At 39.5% G+C, this 19620-nt stretch overlaps 1 protein-coding gene across 9 annotated transcripts in view; it reads left to right on the top strand.

Annotated features, from left to right (window-relative positions):
- PEX5L (peroxisomal biogenesis factor 5 like) overlaps nt 1-19620 on the top strand; it is a 298559-nt gene that overhangs the window by 211320 nt on the left and 67619 nt on the right. For all 9 annotated transcript variants that reach the window (XM_007501983.3, XM_007501982.3, XM_056807668.1 and 6 more), the window contains one exon: nt 13803-13898. In XM_007501983.3, the coding sequence (XP_007502045.1) occupies nt 13803-13898 (96 nt within the window). The remainder of the gene's footprint in view (nt 1-13802; nt 13899-19620) is intronic.

The following is a 19620-nucleotide window of genomic DNA, read 5'->3' as shown; positions in this document are numbered from 1 at the left end:
CCTCACCTATAAAATGAACTGGAGAAGGAAATGGCAAGCCATTCTGTTATCTTGGCCAAAAAAAATAACCAAATGGGTCATGAAGAGTTGGACCTGAATGAGATGACTGAACTACTACAAATTGTTGGGAAGTTTTTCCTTATATCTAACCTAAATCGGTCTCTCTGCAACTTCTACCCATTGCCAAACCTGAACCTTCGTTTCCTCATCTATAAAGTGAGTCTAATCAAAATTATATTGCTCTTGGTTCTGATTTTGGGAACTAAACAGAAAAAAATAATTCCTTCTCCATAGGATAGCTCTTTCGGATATTTGAAGACTAGTATTATGTGTCCCTTGAGTCTTCTCCAGGATGATTGAGCCTAGTTCCTCCAACTAATGTCACAAAACCTGAACTCAAACCCCTTGACCCTCTTGCCTAAATTCCTCAAGACACCCTCCAGATTGTCAATATCCTTCTTGAAATGTGACATCTAGGAGAGAGAACAATGCTCCATATGAAGTCTTAAAGTTCTATATAAATGTCAGTTGTTATAATTATTGTTTTTATTTTTAAATTCTTACTAGTTTTATGACCTTGGGCTAGTAACATTTCCTCTTTAAGCTTTAGTTTCTCATCAATTAAATGGGTTAATTAATACTGATAAGTCCATGCACACAGATTAGTTATGAGGCTCAAATGAAATAGCGTGAGGAATTGTTATTTAATTCTAACAAATGTAAGACTTACAGGAGTAGTGAATAAAGGCATGGCCTCGGAGCCAGACAGAAATGCTTTCTGACCCCACCTCTGACATATATTGTTTGTGTGACCCTGGACAGGTCACTTAACTGGTGAGAGCTCCACTCAACACTTGAAGGATATAAGTTGCATCAATGGAGGGAGTATCCTCATTAGACAGTATCCCATTCCAATGAAATCATAGTTTCAGCCTTTATCCTTATATTTAATCATAACATATTTACAGAGGCAGTGAGTTATTCTAGAAAGAGCAAGTGTGTCCTAAGAAGTGTTAACAACAAATATTCCAAAAGGCATGGCATAGCTTATGTTTAATCTATGTTAATGACATTTTGACCATCACTTTCGTAAGTCTAGACAATTAGCAAAACAGTAAATCAGGTCCTGATTTGTAGCACTTGCCTATTTCCAAGATATAAATGCTCACATTGAAAATCGAATAATTGGCTCTCCTAATCCAGTTTGAGCAGGCTCCAGCACATCCGTAGAAAAAAAGTTCTATGTTTTGAGTCAAAGACATGAGTTCAGTTATGTGACCCTGGGCAAGTCACTTAATGCCTTTGACTCAGCTTACTTAACTTTAAAATGGAAGTTACAATACTTGAAGAATCATTGTAAGAAAAGCACTTTGTAAGTCTTTTTTAAACTACCTTCTATCTTAGAAGTAATACTATTCTGGTTCCAAGGCAGAATAGTGATAAGAGCTAGGCAATGGGGATTAAATGATCTGCCCAGAGTCCCAAAGCTAGGAAGTGTCTAAGACCAAATTTGAACCCAGGACCTCTGTTTCTAGGCCTGGCTCTCTATCCACTGAGCCATATAGATATCCCTGATTTGTAAGTCTTAAAACACTATAGAAATGGGAGGTAAGTTATTGAGACTAAGGAACCTTAAAAATTATATGGAATATTATAACAGCTATCCAATAGCCATCTCCCTAAGATAGGTGGTGAAAAAAATCAGGCAAACTGAATTTGTGGGATTTCTATATAGAAATAAAGAGGACATAGAGATTAAAGACAGAAAATCAGACTTTGAGTGAACAGACAAATGCAAGCTCATTTATTTCAATCCCCATATTGGGGGATGGGAGTACCAGTTACCAGACAGACATCCCAATGGGTGTCTGAGTGCCACCTGAACACATGGGAATAAACCTCTTTGGTCTCTCCTTTTCTGCAATTGAGATCACAGCTACTGATTTCCCTACCTTTTCTCCGGTACTTCTATCTTTTAACATAATCATATTTCCATCAGGTTGGCAGTAATCAAGATTCAGAACAAATTAAGCAATTAAGAAATAAATGCAGTCTTCATTTTTTCCTAAAGAAATGACAGACATGGGAAGAAAAAGGAGAATGTGCTTTTCCTTTTAACAACCTCCTTTTTAACTTTAGAAACTGTATGGTCTCCTAATTTGTAGCAGAAAGCTTTTCTACATAGGTAAACCATTTTTGCTAATTACTAACAAGGCCCCGCCATCTTTGTTTTGAGGGTCATGATGATTGCCAGCATTCTCATCAGAAAAGAAGCTTCCATTCATAGTGTTAGTGGAGCTGTAAATTAGTAAAACCATTTTGAAAAGCAGTTTGGATTTGTGCAAATAACATGATTAAAAAAAAGTCCAATATCCTTTTTTGACCCAGAGAGTTCACTGCCAAGCACATATTCCAATAAGGTCACTGATAAAAATAAAGACCCTACAAACACCAAAATATTTATAGCAGCACTTTGTGTATTAGTAAAGAACTAGAAATAAAGTAGATACCCATAACTTGGGAAATGACTAAACAAATTGTGGTACATATAATGGAATATTACTGTGCTGTAAGAAACAATAGGGAGAAAAAAGAAGCAAGGGGAGAGCTACGTGAAATGATGAACAGTAAAAGTAAGCAGAGCTGAGACAACAGTATGCTCAATGACTACACTGTTGTTAATAGAGCAATAACCACAAAACAATCAAAAATAAATGTAAAGTGATCAAACTTGACCCCCAAAAAGACATATGAAGGATCCACCTCCCTCCAATCCCTTTCCTCAGTCTCTTTTGTTGGATCTTCATCTATGTCATGCCTACTAACTGTAGTATCCCCCAAAGCTCTATCTGAGTCCCTCTTCTCTTTCCTTTCTATACTTTATCCTCTGGTGACCTTTCAGGGATTCTGTGATCATCTCTGGACAAACAGTTCTCAGATCGATTTATAAGGCTTTAGCATCAAGCCACAACACCAAATGTCTATTGAACATTTCCAACTAGATGTCCGATAAACACCTCACACTAAATCAATCCAAAATAGACCTTGTTATATTTCCTCTCCCCCTCTTATTCTCTCCTCTTCTGAATTTCTTTATTACTATTGAAAGTGTCATTATCCTTCCCGGCATTTCAAAATCTGTCACTCCTGACGTCTCTCTCTCCTGTTCACCCCACATGTCCAGGCACTTGCCAAATCTTCTCCTTTCATTCTCTATAACACCGCTCATATACATGTTCTTTTCTTTATTCATACAACTACCACACTAGTTTAGATGATTACCATCTCTTGCCTAGAGTAGCTGATTCTTCTCCCTTGTAGCAGATAGGTGGCACAGTGAATAGAACCCCAGGTCTGGCATCAGGAAGACCAAAGTTTTAGGCAAATCAATAGTTGCCTCAGTTCCTGCATCTGCAAAGTGAGGATGATAATAGCACCTACATCCTAGAGCTATTGTGAGAATCAAATCAGATAATAATTGTAAAGCGCTTAGCACAGTGCCTGACATATAGTTGATGCTATGTAAATGCTTCCTATTATTATACTATTATACCAATTCATTCCCGACTCAGCTGCCAAAGAGCATGCCTATGCATGTCATCCCCTTGATCAATAAATCCCAGTGGCTCCTTATTCTTTCTTTGCCATTGAAAAATTCACAGTCTGGACTCTTCCTTCCTTCCCAGTCTTCTTCTTACGTTCCTCTGTCCTTCACATACTGTGATACAACCATACTCCCCTGCTTGCCATTCCTTGCACATGACATTCCATCCATCTTCTGTCTGTTTCTTTGTACTGGCTTTGAGATTTTCACCAACAGAACACATCTTGACTGTCACCCGATTGACTAGAAGGTGCTGAGAATACAAGAGCCCGCTATAGTTATTGTTTGATGTTCTCAAAAGGCATTTTTCTTCATAAAATAAAATCTAGCCTTGAAATCTGCTCCAACAAGATCTCTATCGTGAATATGATAAGACCAAACAAGAACCCTGGATAGACGCCACCACAGAGGTCATTTTGTTCAATAATCCTCAATGAATGAATAGCTGACTGAAATCTAGAAAGTCATAAAATGGGAACCATGTTCCCCAGTAGTGTTCCCCAGTGGTATTCCCTAGTGTCAGGGAGGATGTCCTCTACCAACTTCAACCTGAAGAGAGATGCTCTATAACTGGTAATGTTCTCCAGAAATTCCTTTTGGCAGATGGCAATGTGCTGCTTCTATCAAGCCCTTCAATTCTTTAGCTTCTTCATAATGATCCATATTTACTCAAAAGAGATTGGTCTATTATGCTACACAGGAAGCATATTGTTCAGATTTTGATATGCAGCTGGATGGGCAGCCCATTGTGAAATAAGTCTAACGATGTTTGCATCTTTGGATAGTCACTGTTCATGGACAGGGAGCTGGACCCAAAGGTAAACAGGGAGGTGAAACCAAAACAGATCTAATTTGGGAGATTGTACAGCACTTTCAATGATTCTCAACTGCTCCCGGAGTATCTGAAGACCAATATTTTCCCACAGATACTTTACATTTGTAAATTATGGCATGACTCATCAAAGGAGAAAGTTTTCTTCATTATCTTTGACTTTAGGTATGAATCTTTTCTGTCTTCTCTATTTTGTATTAAAAAAAAATTCCATTCCATTAGCTAGATGCTTGCAAGGGAAGTGAGTGCTCCCAAAGGAGAGCTAGAAATAAGGCAAATCCAGATGTTCCCAGGACGTGAGTACTATGTAGGGACAATAGAGAACATGTTAATAATTGAGAACTACAAGATTAAGGGCAGCATGGAGTTGTGGTGATAGTGCTGGTCTTGGAATGAAGAAAATGAGGGTTCAATTCCCACAGCATATACTTCTCATCTATGGGACCACAGAAAGTGGCTTAATTTTTCTGATTCAGTTCCTCATCTATTCTATAGGAAGCTGAACAGAAGGTCCCTTCTAGATCTGATTCTATTATCCAATAATCACAGAATCCAGGCTATTTGCTCTCAATCAACACCCAGGTAATACAATTAGTGGCCATAATAATAAGAAAAATAATAATAGCTGACATTTATATAGCATTGTAAAGTTTGTAAAAATCTTCTGTATAGATTCAGGGAATGAAAGTGATCAGTAATTTCATCAATGTTGGCATTATTCTAGAAATAAGATACAAATAAATCTAGGATATTTTTTCTCCTTGGGATAAAATTGAATTTTAAAAATAGTACTAAGGAGCACATAATTCATTCCTAAACTCTGTACTTTAAATAGCCGGCTCTTCACTTTCAAACTCCTCCTTTAACTCCACAGAATCCTGGAATTTGAAAGAACCTTCTAGTGCTGATTATTCATTGCTGTTCCCATTCTGGAGGAAGGAGGGAAATTCAGCTATTATTTCATTGGAGAATTTAATGCCCTCACAATCAATTAGCATAATCCAATCAAGAAAATTCTATTTGCCTTTTAACAAGGAGTGTTGGTAGACTGACTTTAACTTTCCACATTAAAACACAAAGTAGAATTTTAAGATGCTGGATTTGACCTTCAGTGACCTAGGTTCACCTCCCTGCTCTGCTCTATACTGCCTATTCGACTTTAGACAAGTCACTAGGTTCACCTCCCTGCTCTGCTCTATACTGCCTATGTGTCTTTGGACAAATCACTGGGTTCACCTCCCTGCTCTGTTCCATCCTGCTTATGTGACCTTGGATAAATCTCTGCCCCTCTTTGAATTTCAATTCCTTTGGCTTCAAAATGAAGGGCTAGATTACCTCTAAGGTCCTTTTTAGTTCTATATTCTATGAAAAGAATTATGAACTATGAAGTTCTATATATACATACATAAGTATATGGGCAGCAGATGTCTGGACGAAAACTTACAATTAGAACAGTTGTTATTGTTGTCATTTTCACTGCAACACATCTAGGTATGCAAGTCAAGACACAGCCTAAATTGGAATTTCTAGACTAAGCAATAATAACCCAAACATCCCATTACTTCTATGGCTGTTTCCAGTTTCATAGACACTTTCTGCCTCTGCTATAATTAAGCTTTTTTTTTTTTTAGAGTTTATCGGTTAAGAGTAGAATAGGTTTCTTTTCCCCATGTGTTCTAATCCACATTTTCTTCTCGCTCCTGAACCAGCATTTCTGCACTCACACTGCTGAGTTGCTGAAAGGTTTCAGAAGCTTTTCTTTAAGTGCTGAGGCTGGCTTGAAATTGCCTGAATTTGCATTCAGTATTCAGCTACACATTGAATACTCTTTACTGTAGTTTGGCCAAAAGGAGAAGTCATAGGATTATCGTTTCAGTCTTGGAAATGATCTTAGAGGGAATCAGGTCCAACCTTCTCATTTTACAGATGAGGAAACTGAGGCGGACAAAAGAAGTGAAGTGGCTTGTTCTAGGGTTATACATCTTATAAGCACCTGAGGCAAGATTTGATTCCAGGTCTTCTTGATTCCAAGTCTAATATTTTAGCTATTACACTGTACTTCCTTTTTTTAAATAGAAAATGTTAGCTAGATGCTGCTTATCTTCAGTCATTACAATGCTTTGTGACCCCATTGGACATTTTCTTGGTAGATACTGAAGTGATAGCCCTTTTACAAATGAGAAAACTGAGGCAAAGAGGATTAAATGACTGACTTGTCCAGGGTCACACAGCTTGTCAGTACATATTTGAACTCATGAAAATGAAGCTTCCTAACTGTAGGTCCAGGATTCTACCCATTGATCCACCCAGCTACCTTGTTTTCACAGAATCACCCAACCCCATGATGGGACTGAAGCTTAGAAATCGACTCATATACTCACCCAACCCATATACTTTGTCTCCCTTGTAACTTCCTTGAGGACAGGTACTGGTTTTGCTTTTTCTTTCTCTGGCCAAGCACTGGGGATCACAACTGACAAAGGATCTATTCTTCAGCATCAATCAGTCAATCAAGCCATGTCTCCATTAAATGCCAGATACTGAGGACACAATGTCAAAAGTGAAACAGTCACCACCATCAAAAAAATGTACATTCTTTGGGGAGAAACACCATATAAATAAGTAGAAATGCTCATTGTGTTCATTATAAATGCAAGGTAGGGGGCAGCCAGATTGCTCAGTGGTTTGAGAGTCAATCCTAGAGACAGAAGGTCCTGGGTTCAAATTTGGCCTCAGGTACTTCTTAGCTGTGTGACCTTGGACAAATTACTCATTGCCTAGCCCTTACCACTCTTCTGCCTTGGAGCCAATATTCTATATTGATTCTAAGATGGAAGACAGGGTTTTTAAAATAAATAAATACAAAGTCAATATTTGGGAGGCAGAAACAATAACCATGGGGAGAGGGAGAGATCAGCAAAAGCATTCCACAGAAATACACCTAGAGACTTTCTGCTTCCCAAAGCAATGTAGAGAATGCCTCTTAAATAACAATTGTGCAGCCAGAATAAGATTCTAGTCACATTTACAGTTTTAAGTCAAAAGGAAAACATAAATTGCATCCCCAGGATCCTAGGAGACCTCTTCTTTCTGCTAAACAGTGACCTTTCCCTCCTGCAATCTATAATCCAGACTGGTCTTGAAACATTGATGACCCGAGAGCCAGATACGGTAATGGAGCCTTGTTGGGCGTGCTCCTAGTGAAAGGCTGATCATCTTTCACTGGTGAAAAGGTGCATTAGTACAGAAATGTTGGCACACACCATGGCCTTTCATCGTACCAAAGGCAGCCCCTAGAAAATCCAGGACAGCCACTGATGTCTATCAGGACTAGTCACTGTCTCAAAGGGACCAATTATCTGGGAGGGGGTCCTGCCTGGCACATCAGAGGAGCCTAGACTTAGAGCAGGAAGGAGCCTTTGAGGATATCCAAGCTAACCTCCTGCCCATTTTACAATTGTGGTAACTGAGGCATCAGAGGGGTTCAGAGATTTGCCTAAAGCTAGACTGGAAGTGAATGGCAAAATTAGGATTTCAATCAAGATTTCAATCAATCTGACTTTTAAATTCAGCTCTCTTCCCACTGCACCATGAGCTGTTCTTTAGATAAATATAAATAGGTAGATAGATCATCAGTTAATCAGCAAGAATCTTTTATGTTCAGCTACTGTGCTAAATGCTAGAGAAACAAAAAAAGGGAAAAGACATCCATTCTTGACAGATATAGATGAAAGAGAGAAAAGGAAGGAAGAAAAGATAAAGGAAGAAGGAAAGAAAGAATGGTGATAGATGGATAGACACAAGTAGAGAGAAGAAAGAGAAGAGGGAAAGGGAGACAATATAAAGGAAGAAGAAAATAAAGGTGGTAGATAGATAAAAGAAAGAAGAAAAAGAGAAAGGAATAAGGAAAGAAAGAAAAATGATGGATAAACATAGATAGATAAATAGAGCATTTATGAGGTGCTTACTATGTTCCAGGTCCTGTACTAAACTCTACTGTAAAATTGTAATATTTTAAAGTTCCTCATGTCTCAGTGACTACTATTCATCACACTATCACACAGTGGCTAGAGTTTCAGGTTTAGAAATCAGAAAGACCTGAGTTCATGTTCTGACAAAAACTAGTTTTGTGATGCTGGGCAAGTCTTAAACTTTCAGGTGATTATCTGGCACTCTTAAGTTGACCATGATTTAACGATAGGGAGTCTATGTAGATGGAATCATGCTTCTGAATCCCAAAGAGTTGATCATGTTTCCTATGAAAAGCAGTAATTGCTTTATTTTACCTCAAACTATCTATTACAACCTTCTGAGGGTGTCATCTCATCCTAATAGTCCCAGGGTTTATCAAACATCCCCCAAGTCTTATCCTCTCCCCTCTATGATTAATAAATATACTTTTATTATCTCCTTCTCCGCTATCTTTCCAGACCAGAATCTTATTTTGAGACTTCCTAGTAAGGTCATATAGACCTTCAGATATGCTCTTGTGTATCTAGATGAGTTTATTTCCAAAGGATTCTTGTATTTATCCCTACAAAGCACGTAGAAATGGCATTTGTTGCAGAATACAGTGAGTGGATTGGTCCCAGAATGCTAAAAACATACTGAAATGATGCCCTTGGCATCGATTCCCTTTCAGTTTCCAAATGCAATTCCAAATTTTGATTGTGTTCTCTAAAGCCATAAATGGTTAGAACCCTGGACATTTGAGAGAATGCCTCTCCCTGGCCCTTTAGCTCTCTCATTATGGAAGTTCTGATAGATTGATTGCTGTGATACCACTTCTATGCCATGACATGAGTACTGGAAATGAAATGATGATCTTATTATTTTTCAATTTATGAACAATATGTTAATAAGTAATAAATAATTGCCATATCAACAGGAAATAAATAATTGATAACATGAAGAATATAAAAATTGAGCATCGAATGCTTACATGACACAGTGATTAGACTGCTGGCCTCAGTCAGGAAGATCTGAATTCAAATTCTACCTCCCATATTTGTTAGCCATATAACCCTAGACAAGCCACTAAACTTGCCTGTTTCTGTGTCTTCATCTGCAAATTGAGGGGATAGGACTTGATAATCTCTAAAGTCTTTTCCAAATTTATAATCCCTAGAAAAGCCACAAAAGAAATGTTTTTGCCACATACATTTATTATTCCATATGGGGCTCATCGGGGGAATAAAGTGTCAGGCTGTAACTAGACATGTTTGTAAAATAAGAGTTAAAATGAAAGAACTACTTTAAGCAAGCAAAATATAAACACAGCTTAAGGAAGAACTCCCAAGCTTGCCAGGTAACAAGTGAGATGGTTCTGTTAGTCTTCTGAATTCATTGACTTGTTTGTCTTCTCTTCCTTTTAAAAAAAATGGGGGTTCAATACTGTGATTTCGTCAGTGTGGGCTAGTTCCCTCCAACAGTGCCCATTGACAGCTTGTACATAATTTATCACCTTAAAGCCTTGCCTGAAGACACTGAGAGATTCAGTTCCTTTCCCGTGGTCACATAGATGCGCGAGTTGGAGGCTAGGCTTGTGCCCGCTTCTTCCTGAGTCTGAGGCCAGCCCCACTATCTTCTCTGCCACACTGTCTCTCTGCCTTTATTTTTAACAGGGATTTAAGACACAATTATTTGGTGTCTGCTCAGTAGCGACAGATTTCAGATACTGGCGTAGCCTCTATTTCTGAGTATGTCTCCTCGAGATCTAGTTATTCGCCAATCTTATCTTCAGTTGCATTGTCTCCTCCTGTCTCATTAGTACTTCTTGTGGGGAGGGGAGTTCCAGAGCTACTTTTCTGGTTTGGTTTTTGCTTCTGCTCTTCTGTTAATGCTCCAGAACGCTAGTTAGCATTACTAAGAAAACAGCACAATTGGAATCAGAATTCTTGTGCTGCTGAAAACAGAGCATGCACAAACCCTGAAGAATATCTCACACAGGAATTGCAGTGCTGGGCAGTAATGTACATACATTAGGAAACAAATTAATTGCATATACATCACTGAAAATTGAAGTGACAAGTTCTCAGGGGGTCTTAGTGGCTTCTAAGTATTCAGATTTTAAGAATCTGGTTTGAGGCTAAAAAGCCTTTTTTTAGACATTTTTACAGCACTGAAAATTGAAGTGACAAGTACAAAGGAAATCCTAATAGCTTCTAAGTGTTCAGATTTTTAAAATCTGGTTTAAGGCTAAGAAACCTTTTTTAATTTTAATATTATAACTCTAAATATGAATACCCACAGAATGTAATTCCTAAAAAGAAAGCATTAACCACCCTTGGAAGGATTCTAGTGGTTGTATTTCTAGGTAAACAAGACGTAAGCATTCTTCTTTTTTTGGACCTGTGATTTAATTTGGGTAGGGAGCACCCAGGGAAGGAATTCTTCCTCTCAATAGATCAACATGTTAATCTTAGACACTGAGAAATTAAGGGACTCCGACAGCTTTACACATGCCAGAGATGGGACTTGAACTCGGGTCGTCCTGTCTATGAGGCTGGCTCTCTATCTACTAAGCAACACTGCCTATCAAGACACAGAATGTCCTTTCTGGAGCCCCACTTTTTGTCTTCCAGAGTCCCTATTCCAATCTGCATCCGCTTTCTCTGAGCATCCCTAAAATGATCCAACATCTACAAGGTGAGAAAGGAGTAGCTCTAACGCCACTGGATAGTGAGACTTTAATAGGGGCCAGTTAAAACTTCATTCTTTACGCTGGCCCCAAGCATTGTCTGCTGGGTTTGCTCTAAAAGCTTTCATACTTCAGTCTCTGCAAGCAAAAACCCTAAATGGAGTCACGACTGACTTGGCAAAATGAAAGCACCACATGGTCTCTCTCTGCAGTTGGTGCCGAGAAGATTGTTGTCAGAGCCAGGGGTTCTCGAGGCTTTGAGCCTGCTGTGTGAGGGGCATCTGTGACCAAGTTCCATCCCAAAGGGCTCATTCACCAGAAGGAAGGGAGTAAGTGTGCTTGTCAACAAGAGGGAATGAAAATCACATCCTTTCCATGGAGTACGTGTTCAAAACACTGGCAGATTCTCAGCCTTCTTTGTAAAAGGGAAAGGCAGAGAAGAGAGGAGTAGATGGACCAAAGAGTGGAAGTGAGGGATGAGCTGGGAACATGGAGGAGCACGGAGGGGGACATCCATGTGGAGAGGAGAGGTGAGGTGCACCAGGGCAGTCTAGGAAGTAGGCAGAAATTGTTTCTGCTCAAAATTACCCCTTTTCTACTGATTCTCTTCAAGCCTGTGAAGGGCTTCCACATGGAAAAAGAAATAGCCTTATTTGTGTTGCTCTAGAAGGGCCAAATGGGGACCAGTAGATGGAAGCTACATAGGCAGTGAGGTGGAACCTGGCCTGGAGTAAAAAAAAAAAAAAGACTCATTCTTCCCGAGTTCAAACCCTGGACAAATCACACAACCCTATTTGCCTCAGTTTCCTCATCTGTAAAATGAGCTAGAGAAGGAAATGGCTGACCACTCCAGTATCTTTGCCAAGAAAACCCCAAATAGGATCATGAAGAGTCAGACACCACTGAAGAATGACTTAACAATCATAAAATATGGAAGCTACATGGAGAAAGATTTGGGCTCAAGATACGCAGGCTGAGAAGCACTATTGCATAATAGAGAAAGAGCCAGGAAGACCTGACTCTGAAACATACTGTGTGACCTTGGGCAAGTCACCTAAGCAGTGAATGCTCTAGGCAACTCTCCAAGACTCCAACTTTCAGAGAAGACATTGACCAGTATCAATACAGGGAGTCCCCAATACCAGTAAATCATAGGTCCAGTCACTGTCATCTTATAAGGAAGCTCCTTTTAATCACTAAAGCTGTTCCAACATGACATAGTCCATTCAAAATCTAAGTTCATTGTCACCAAAAGTGCTCAGGCTAGGGTAGAAGGGAGGCATTTGGAGATAGAGAACCTGAGTTTTAATTCTAATTCTACTACTTGCTAATAATATATCATGTAACTCCTCTGAGCCTCAGCTTCCTCATCTGTAAATTAGAGTCAATGACCACTAAAGTCCTTTCTGTCTTTAATTTCTGTGCTCTGGTCAGGGCCATTAGAGAAGGGATTCCTACCTGAAGAGATGGGACTAAATGAACTCCTGTCTGACTTGGAGTGTACAACTATCTCCAAAATTCACGTGATTAGAGATTCTCCTTCAGAGCCTTCTGGAGATCTGTGCATGCAACTGGGTAAAGGTGTTATGCAACCTGTAAAAAAATTAACACATTGCAGCATAAATTGTTCTCCTGATCCTAATCATTTCTAATTCAATGATGAAACATGCTGCTATAGAGAGATGAATAGACTCAGTCTTCAGAAAGAGGCACACCTACGTATGAGAATCTGTTTTACTTGATTATGCATGTTTATTACAAGAGTTTCATTTTTCTTTCTTTTTTTTTGCTCCCACCAGAGTAGTGGATTGGGAGAGAGAAAAAAGAAAACTTTGTAATTGAAATTTTTAAATTTAATTTTTAAAAAGTTACATATTCACGAGAATGAATGAATCCATCTAGGTATGGATTCTTATCTTCTGTTCTTCCTTAGCAAAGACTGAGATATAGGGAAATGAGATTGGGTCCATTAGGTCATCGTTGATGGGAGGAAGTGCTGAAAGGTTCAGAGCCTGTCCTGTTGTGATGGAGTGGAGTGGGTTGCAGAGAGGAAAGAACTCAGGAGAAAGAAGACATCCAGGAAGAAAGGGGAGGATGGAGGAAGGGTAAAAATGTTATCAAGCCCTTACTATATACTTGGCACCCTGTTAGCCCTGGAGATACCAACACAGACCCCAAGAGATCTTCTCAGAGAGCCCACATTCTAACTGGAAAAGACAACACCTAAGGGGCAGACTAAAAATGAGGTGCTCTGGGAGGAGGGAGAAGACTAGGAAATGAGAAAAATGCCTGATTCCAGGGAAGATAAGGCAAAAGCTCATGTATCAGAGACCTCCAGGGCAGAATCTGGGCAATTCCAGTGGGAGGGAGTTGGAGGATGGTCACTGGGGAAGCAGCATGATCTACAAAGAGCAGGAAGTTGGGTGGAGGCATGAGTGTGTGAGTCATCTCAGGAGAGAGGTATGGACATCAGACTTTCAACTTGGCCAAGCCTTTGCTCTTCTATAGAGTTACCTCTGGTATCAAGCCTATCTATCCTGGCATATGCACAGTAAACATGACATCCTGCCCTTTGAGAAATATTCCTGTTACTAAGTAGTAAACAAAAATCTTAGGTCTCATGCAGGTGTGTCGAGTTCTGGTGGAGGCCAAATAGAATGAGATAGGAAGAGTCAGGCAATCGTGACTCATTTTCTTACAACGTCATTGTCTTGGTCTTATTTTAGGCTCGACTGACCAAAGAACATCGCTGGGGAAGTGCATTACTCTCCAGAAACCACTCTTTGGAAGAGGAATTTGAAAGGGCAAAAGCAGCAGTGGAGGTAAGCTTTTTCACAAGTACCATTTCCCATTTTTGTATACTTTTTCTAAGCCCAAAGCCCAAAACCAAAATCCTCTAGGATGTATAGAAACCAACCATCTGTGCTTCAATGGCTCTAGAAACTTAATGATGTGGGTCCTCTCTCCAATGGTCCTAATAGCAACCCATCCATGTGTTTTCCTCTGTATGGTTCTTATCAAATTATTCATATCTTCCTGTAAATCAGGGCATCTAACCCTATGATCCATGGATATATTTCAGAGGCTCCATCAATTCAGATGAGGGCAGGGAAGTATTGTATCTTTATTTTCACTAACTTCTAACTAAAAATTAGCATTTCCTTTAATTATTTAAACATCATTATTCTGAGGGGCAGCTCATTAGACCTGGAGACAGGATGTACTGGGTTTAAATCTGGTCTCAAACACTTCCTAGCTGTGTGACCCAGGCAAGATGCTTAACCACAGTTGCTTAGTCCTTGATGCTCTTCTGCTTTGGAACTGATCCTTATTATCCATTCTAAGACAGATGGTAAGTTGTTGGGTTTTTTTTAATTCATTATTCTGGAAATGGTCTTTAGGCTTTACTAGAATTGAATCTCTGTCACCAAAGATGTGAAGGGCTCCTGCTCTAAATTTTCAACCAGGGGTCACTCAACCTGCTAGGAGACTTACCTGTTACTCTCTTGACATTGCATGGAGACCACTGGAGGATATGGGCTCTCCATAGTTTATTCTTCTTCCTTTCTATGTGACCCATCCTTATAACTACAGAAAACAGTGTGATTTATCATATCCTATATTCAGAGAACCTTGAGAATGAGACTGGCTGTAGAATCCTGGTCCTTCAGTTATCAATCAGGTCATCCATCGGAAGATCTGGTTGGCCCCAGAGAGCAGAGTTAGGACCAGTAGGTGGAATTCATGAAAGAGCAAATTTAAATTTGATTCAAGGAAAAGAAAACTTAACAATGAGAGATTTTGGAAAGTAGAACAGACTGCCTCAGGGAAGAGTAGGTTCTCCTCACTGGAGGTCTCTGAGCAAAGGCTGGATAAACACTAATCAGATATTTAGTAGATCTAGGTTTTTGACCAAGTCTGCTGCATTTGACCTTATAGCTGGACCTATAATCCTGAAGATCTATAAACTCTGAAATTCTCTAATTCTGTGATGCCTGGGTCAGCTTTGGAGAAAGACATTGTGGAGAGATGCTGATCCCAGTAGAACAAGTATAGAAGGAAACTCCTATCACATCCATAGAGACTCCTTTACACTTTGTATATAGCCTTTCTTACTTCCCAAGAATGGAAACTAAGATCATAGTAGAATTATATATTTACAACTGGAAAAGACTTTAAAGGCCATCAGGCATCCCTCTCCCTTCATTTTATAGAAGAGGAAAGTGAGGTATAGAGAGAGTAATTGATTTAGGCAGAGTCACATAGCTAGTAACTGTCCAAGGTGTCATCTTAGTGGTTTTTAATGATTAAATGAATAATTCATTAATTGTCCTTTGGTGTATGGCATGTTTGATCTTTGCCTGATAAGGTCCAGGGCTTTATCCACTATGCTAGGCTGCTTTGCAACAGAGAGCTAGGATCTTCTGGGCCAAAAGAAGCAAGTACCATGTTCAAAGGTGAATTGAGCAATCTCTGAATTTCTACTTCAAAGACTGTGCATCATTGTCCTTATAAGCCCAATGATGCCCTTGTTGTGGGAATTTTATTTCCTTTTATTCCTCCTTTATCTTTTGATTAATATTAACCTAACCTGACCAAAACCTGTCCCAGGGAATATGAACATTTCTTTACAAGCCTCAAGAATTCCTTAGATAAGAAGCCAGAGGGAAAAAATCTCAACAGACTCCTTGGCAATGTGGAAATCCTCCTTTTCAATTAGTCTATTTGTGAATCTTCTAAATGTAGGGAAATAGGGGTGGCTAGATAGTACAGTGAATAGGATACCTGGGTTCAAATCTAGCCTCCAATACTTCCTAGCTGGGTAACCCTGGGCAAGTCACTTAACCCCCACTGCCTAGCCCTTGTCTTTCTGTCTTAGAGTTGTCACTGAGTTTTAAAAATATACAGTTCAATCTACAATCTGACAATTTACCTATAGAAATTGCTTGATGAAATTTGTTTCTTTAAGGGATATATGGAATTAGGATTCTGTTTAACCAAGTTTGTTCAACCTTTATGACATTGATTATGGATCTATATTCTCTTGAACTTTTATGGCCCAAGAGGAATGTTCAAGATTGTAATATGTAAATAAGTTATTTCTCTGTCACTTTGACATAATTCTTCCCAAAAGAAATTCTGCTAGAATTCTAATGAGGGTTCGGGTTTTCTCTGAGGCCCAAACCTATGCCTGAGCATAATAATAAAACCTAAGCTTTCCCCTCCATAATTTTTGCTTGGTGATAAATCTAAATTTGGCAGCCGTTGCCCACCACATGAACTCATAGAGGAGATATTTCTCCCATAACAAACTGGGCAAGAGAGGAGATATTTCTCCCCTAATGCCCTCCATGGACTCCTTGTTTTAGAATATAAATCCCTTGAGGTCAATGACTGGTTCATTTTTGTCTTTCTATCTACTGTACCTAGCACAGGGCCTGGCATATAGCAGAGCCTTAATAAATGATTGATGGACAGATGGAGTCCTCTGTCCCAGACCATCTTTCCTAGGTATTCCCCTTTTACATTATATCATTAATCAATTCATGTGAGTGATCAAGCAGGAAAAATCACTTGAAAATGGAATCTGGTCTAATGGGGGAAAAGATTTCTTTTGGTTCAAACCCCAGAAAGGGTCTAGATGGACACTGACCTGCACTTGGACTGGGTTGGTGTATGAGTTTGGAGGATAGATGCTTCAGCAATTTACGAACTAATGAGGACCTCCCCTTCATTACTGATCCGAGAAATTCAATGCTATAATTATCCTGGGGATGTAGTTCACCTCACTGAGGGTTATCTCATCATCAGAGGTCAGACAAAATGCTGACCTCTATCCATTCTCTTTATAATGATGCACTTGAGCTGTAATCAAATCACCATTTGCCATTTACCCCGATAGTATTTTTTCCATTCTGAGTGATAGCTCCATCATCATGTCCAATCAGTCCAACAAGAGCATTAATTCATCTTGTTAAAGTTCAAGCCACCCAATTTTCTTTTTTTTAATCCTGATTTCTTTTTTCTTTTTAAAAAAAGTGCATTTGGTTTTAGTGCTCTTGAGAGTGGATGAGAGCAGCCAAGTCCCATCGCCAGACTGTTCACATTTCCTGCACCAGCAGCTCTGATCCTCAGTTTCGCTTATACATAGATTTGCCAAACCCTGGGGTTAGCTAACGAGGAATGACCTCCTGTTGTGTTCAGAACATTCTGTCAAGCAGCACACAAAAGAAAAAAAGATACAGCCTTTGACTAGCTTTTGTAGTGCTTATAATGGAGATGACAAAACATTCACGAAAAGACAATCAGCTACCAACAAAATAACACAGTACAGACAAATAGTAATGTAGGATGCCAGGGTGGGAAGAAACCTTAGAGATCATCTAATCCAACCTCCCATTTAATACAGGAGTCCTTGGGGTAGGCACTGTGCAAAGGCATGAAAGGGAGAATTGGTCATGGGGGAATGTTGGATCACATCGTAAGCAAGTTAACTTGGTTGGAACAGACTGCTTTGAGGAACAAAGAAAGATACTGCCAGAAGTGTAGAAAGAGTAGAGAAGAGTTTGAGAAAATATCAGGTCCAATCCCTTCATTTTTCTGATGTCCAAAGAGGAAATGATTTGCCCACTGTCAGAGGGGAGACTTTTAATATCATACATCAAGAGATCGTGGGTTTTCAGCTAAAAGATACCTTAGAGCACACCAAGTCCAATCCACCCATTGTACATCTGAGAATACCAATACCCAGAGTGGTTAGGTGATTTGCCAGAGATCACATAGATAGTGTCAAAAGTATAATTGGAATCTACATCCCCCGACTCCAACTTCAGTGACCTGTGCCATGCTGGGAAAGAGTGAGTTGGGTTGGAGACTTTGAATCAAATCCTAAGCAAGAGAATTTAGATTTGAGAATACAAAGGAGCTCCTATCCCAGTTGCAAATACTCAGCCCCTTTCACTTGACTATAAAAACAACCTCCTATTTCCTCTTCCCACCTTGTCTTTCCCTTCTACTACTTGCCTTCTTCCCACCACTATGAAAGCAAACTTTCTGATTCACCACTCTGATCATTGAATCATTCAGTGGCTCCCCAGGGCCTTCCAAATAAAACATATAGTCCTTAGCCTAGCATACAAGCCTCCCTCAACTTGCCCCTCCATCTTTATTTTATTCACTGATCTTCACACACTGCACTCCAGCCCAGCCAGATTAGTCACTGTTCTCCAGTGTCATCCTACCCTCTCCAGCTTGATGTAATAATAACAATAACGATAGCAAGCATTTCTATAGCATTTTAAGATTAAGGAAACATTTTATGGACATTATCTCATTTGATTCTGTAACAACCCAGCAGGGTAGGCATTAGTCTTTCCTTGTTTTATTTTATTTTATTGTTTTTCCCCCTCTTGTTAGATATCAGGACACTGAGGTCAGAGAAGTGGCCTGGTCTTGCCATACTGCTAATGTCAGAGTCAGAATGGAAAGAACTATGACTGTTTGGAGTCAAAGGACCTAGGCACCAATCTCATTGCTATTGCTTAAATATCTGTGTAATCAATTTTGGTTTCCAGACTTCAATTTTCTCTTGTGCAGAAGAGAGGTTGTTGGGACTTGTAAGTCCCTTCTGGGCTGAATTCTTCTCATCTTCTGATTTTGCTTCTATGCAAACCATCCTTTATGCCTAGAATAGTGTTTACCCATCTCTCTTCATACCTATATAAGATATATTCAAAATAGATTTAAGGTAACCTTAGAGGACAAATAATTAACTACTAGAAGTCTGGGAAAGGTTTCCTGGAAAAGATGCCATTTGAGTGGAGTTTTTAAGGAAACCAGGACTGAAGGGAAAGGGATATTGAGGGAGAGCATTCTAGGAATGGGGGACAGCCAAGTCAAAGACCTTGAGATGAGAAATGAGACATCTGGGGTGAGGAATGGCCAGTAGGTCAGTGTAACTAGATCTCAGAGGACATGGAAGGGAGTAATAGGAAAGAAAGGAAAGATGGGAAATGGTCAAGTTATTGAAAAGCTTTGGATACAAATAGCTTATATTTGATAGTAGAGGTCATTGAAAGCTACTAGAGTTTATTGATTAAAGGGATGACATGGTCACATTTGTTCTTTGGGAAAATTACTATGGCATCCGAGTTGACAATAGAATAGACTGAGGAGATACTCAAGATAGGGAGACCATTACAGTGTGTTCAGGGGAGAGTAGACAAGGATCCAAAATAGAGTTAGAGGGGAAACAGGGCATATTTGAGAAATGGGGGGAAATTAAAAATGATAAGATTTCACAACAAATCGGGTACATGAGGTAAATGTGGATGATGCGTTGAGAATAGCACCTAGCCTTGGGCACTGGAAAGATGCTAGTGCTCTGAACAGTAATAGGAAGGTTCTGCAGAGTGGAGGGTTGGGGGACAGGAGATAAAAGAATAAGTCCTATTTTGTAAATGTTAAGTTTGAGATGACTTATGGGACCTCTAGTTCAAGTTGTCCAAATGTTTGTTGGGGCTAACAGACTGGAGCTCTGGAGAA

This window comes from Monodelphis domestica, chromosome 8 (genome assembly GCF_027887165.1).
Source record: "Monodelphis domestica isolate mMonDom1 chromosome 8, mMonDom1.pri, whole genome shotgun sequence".
Classification (NCBI taxonomy): domain Eukaryota; kingdom Metazoa; phylum Chordata; class Mammalia; order Didelphimorphia; family Didelphidae; genus Monodelphis; species Monodelphis domestica.
The sequence above is the reverse complement of the archived record's forward strand: the minus strand, read 5'-3'. Positions and strand labels throughout refer to the sequence as shown.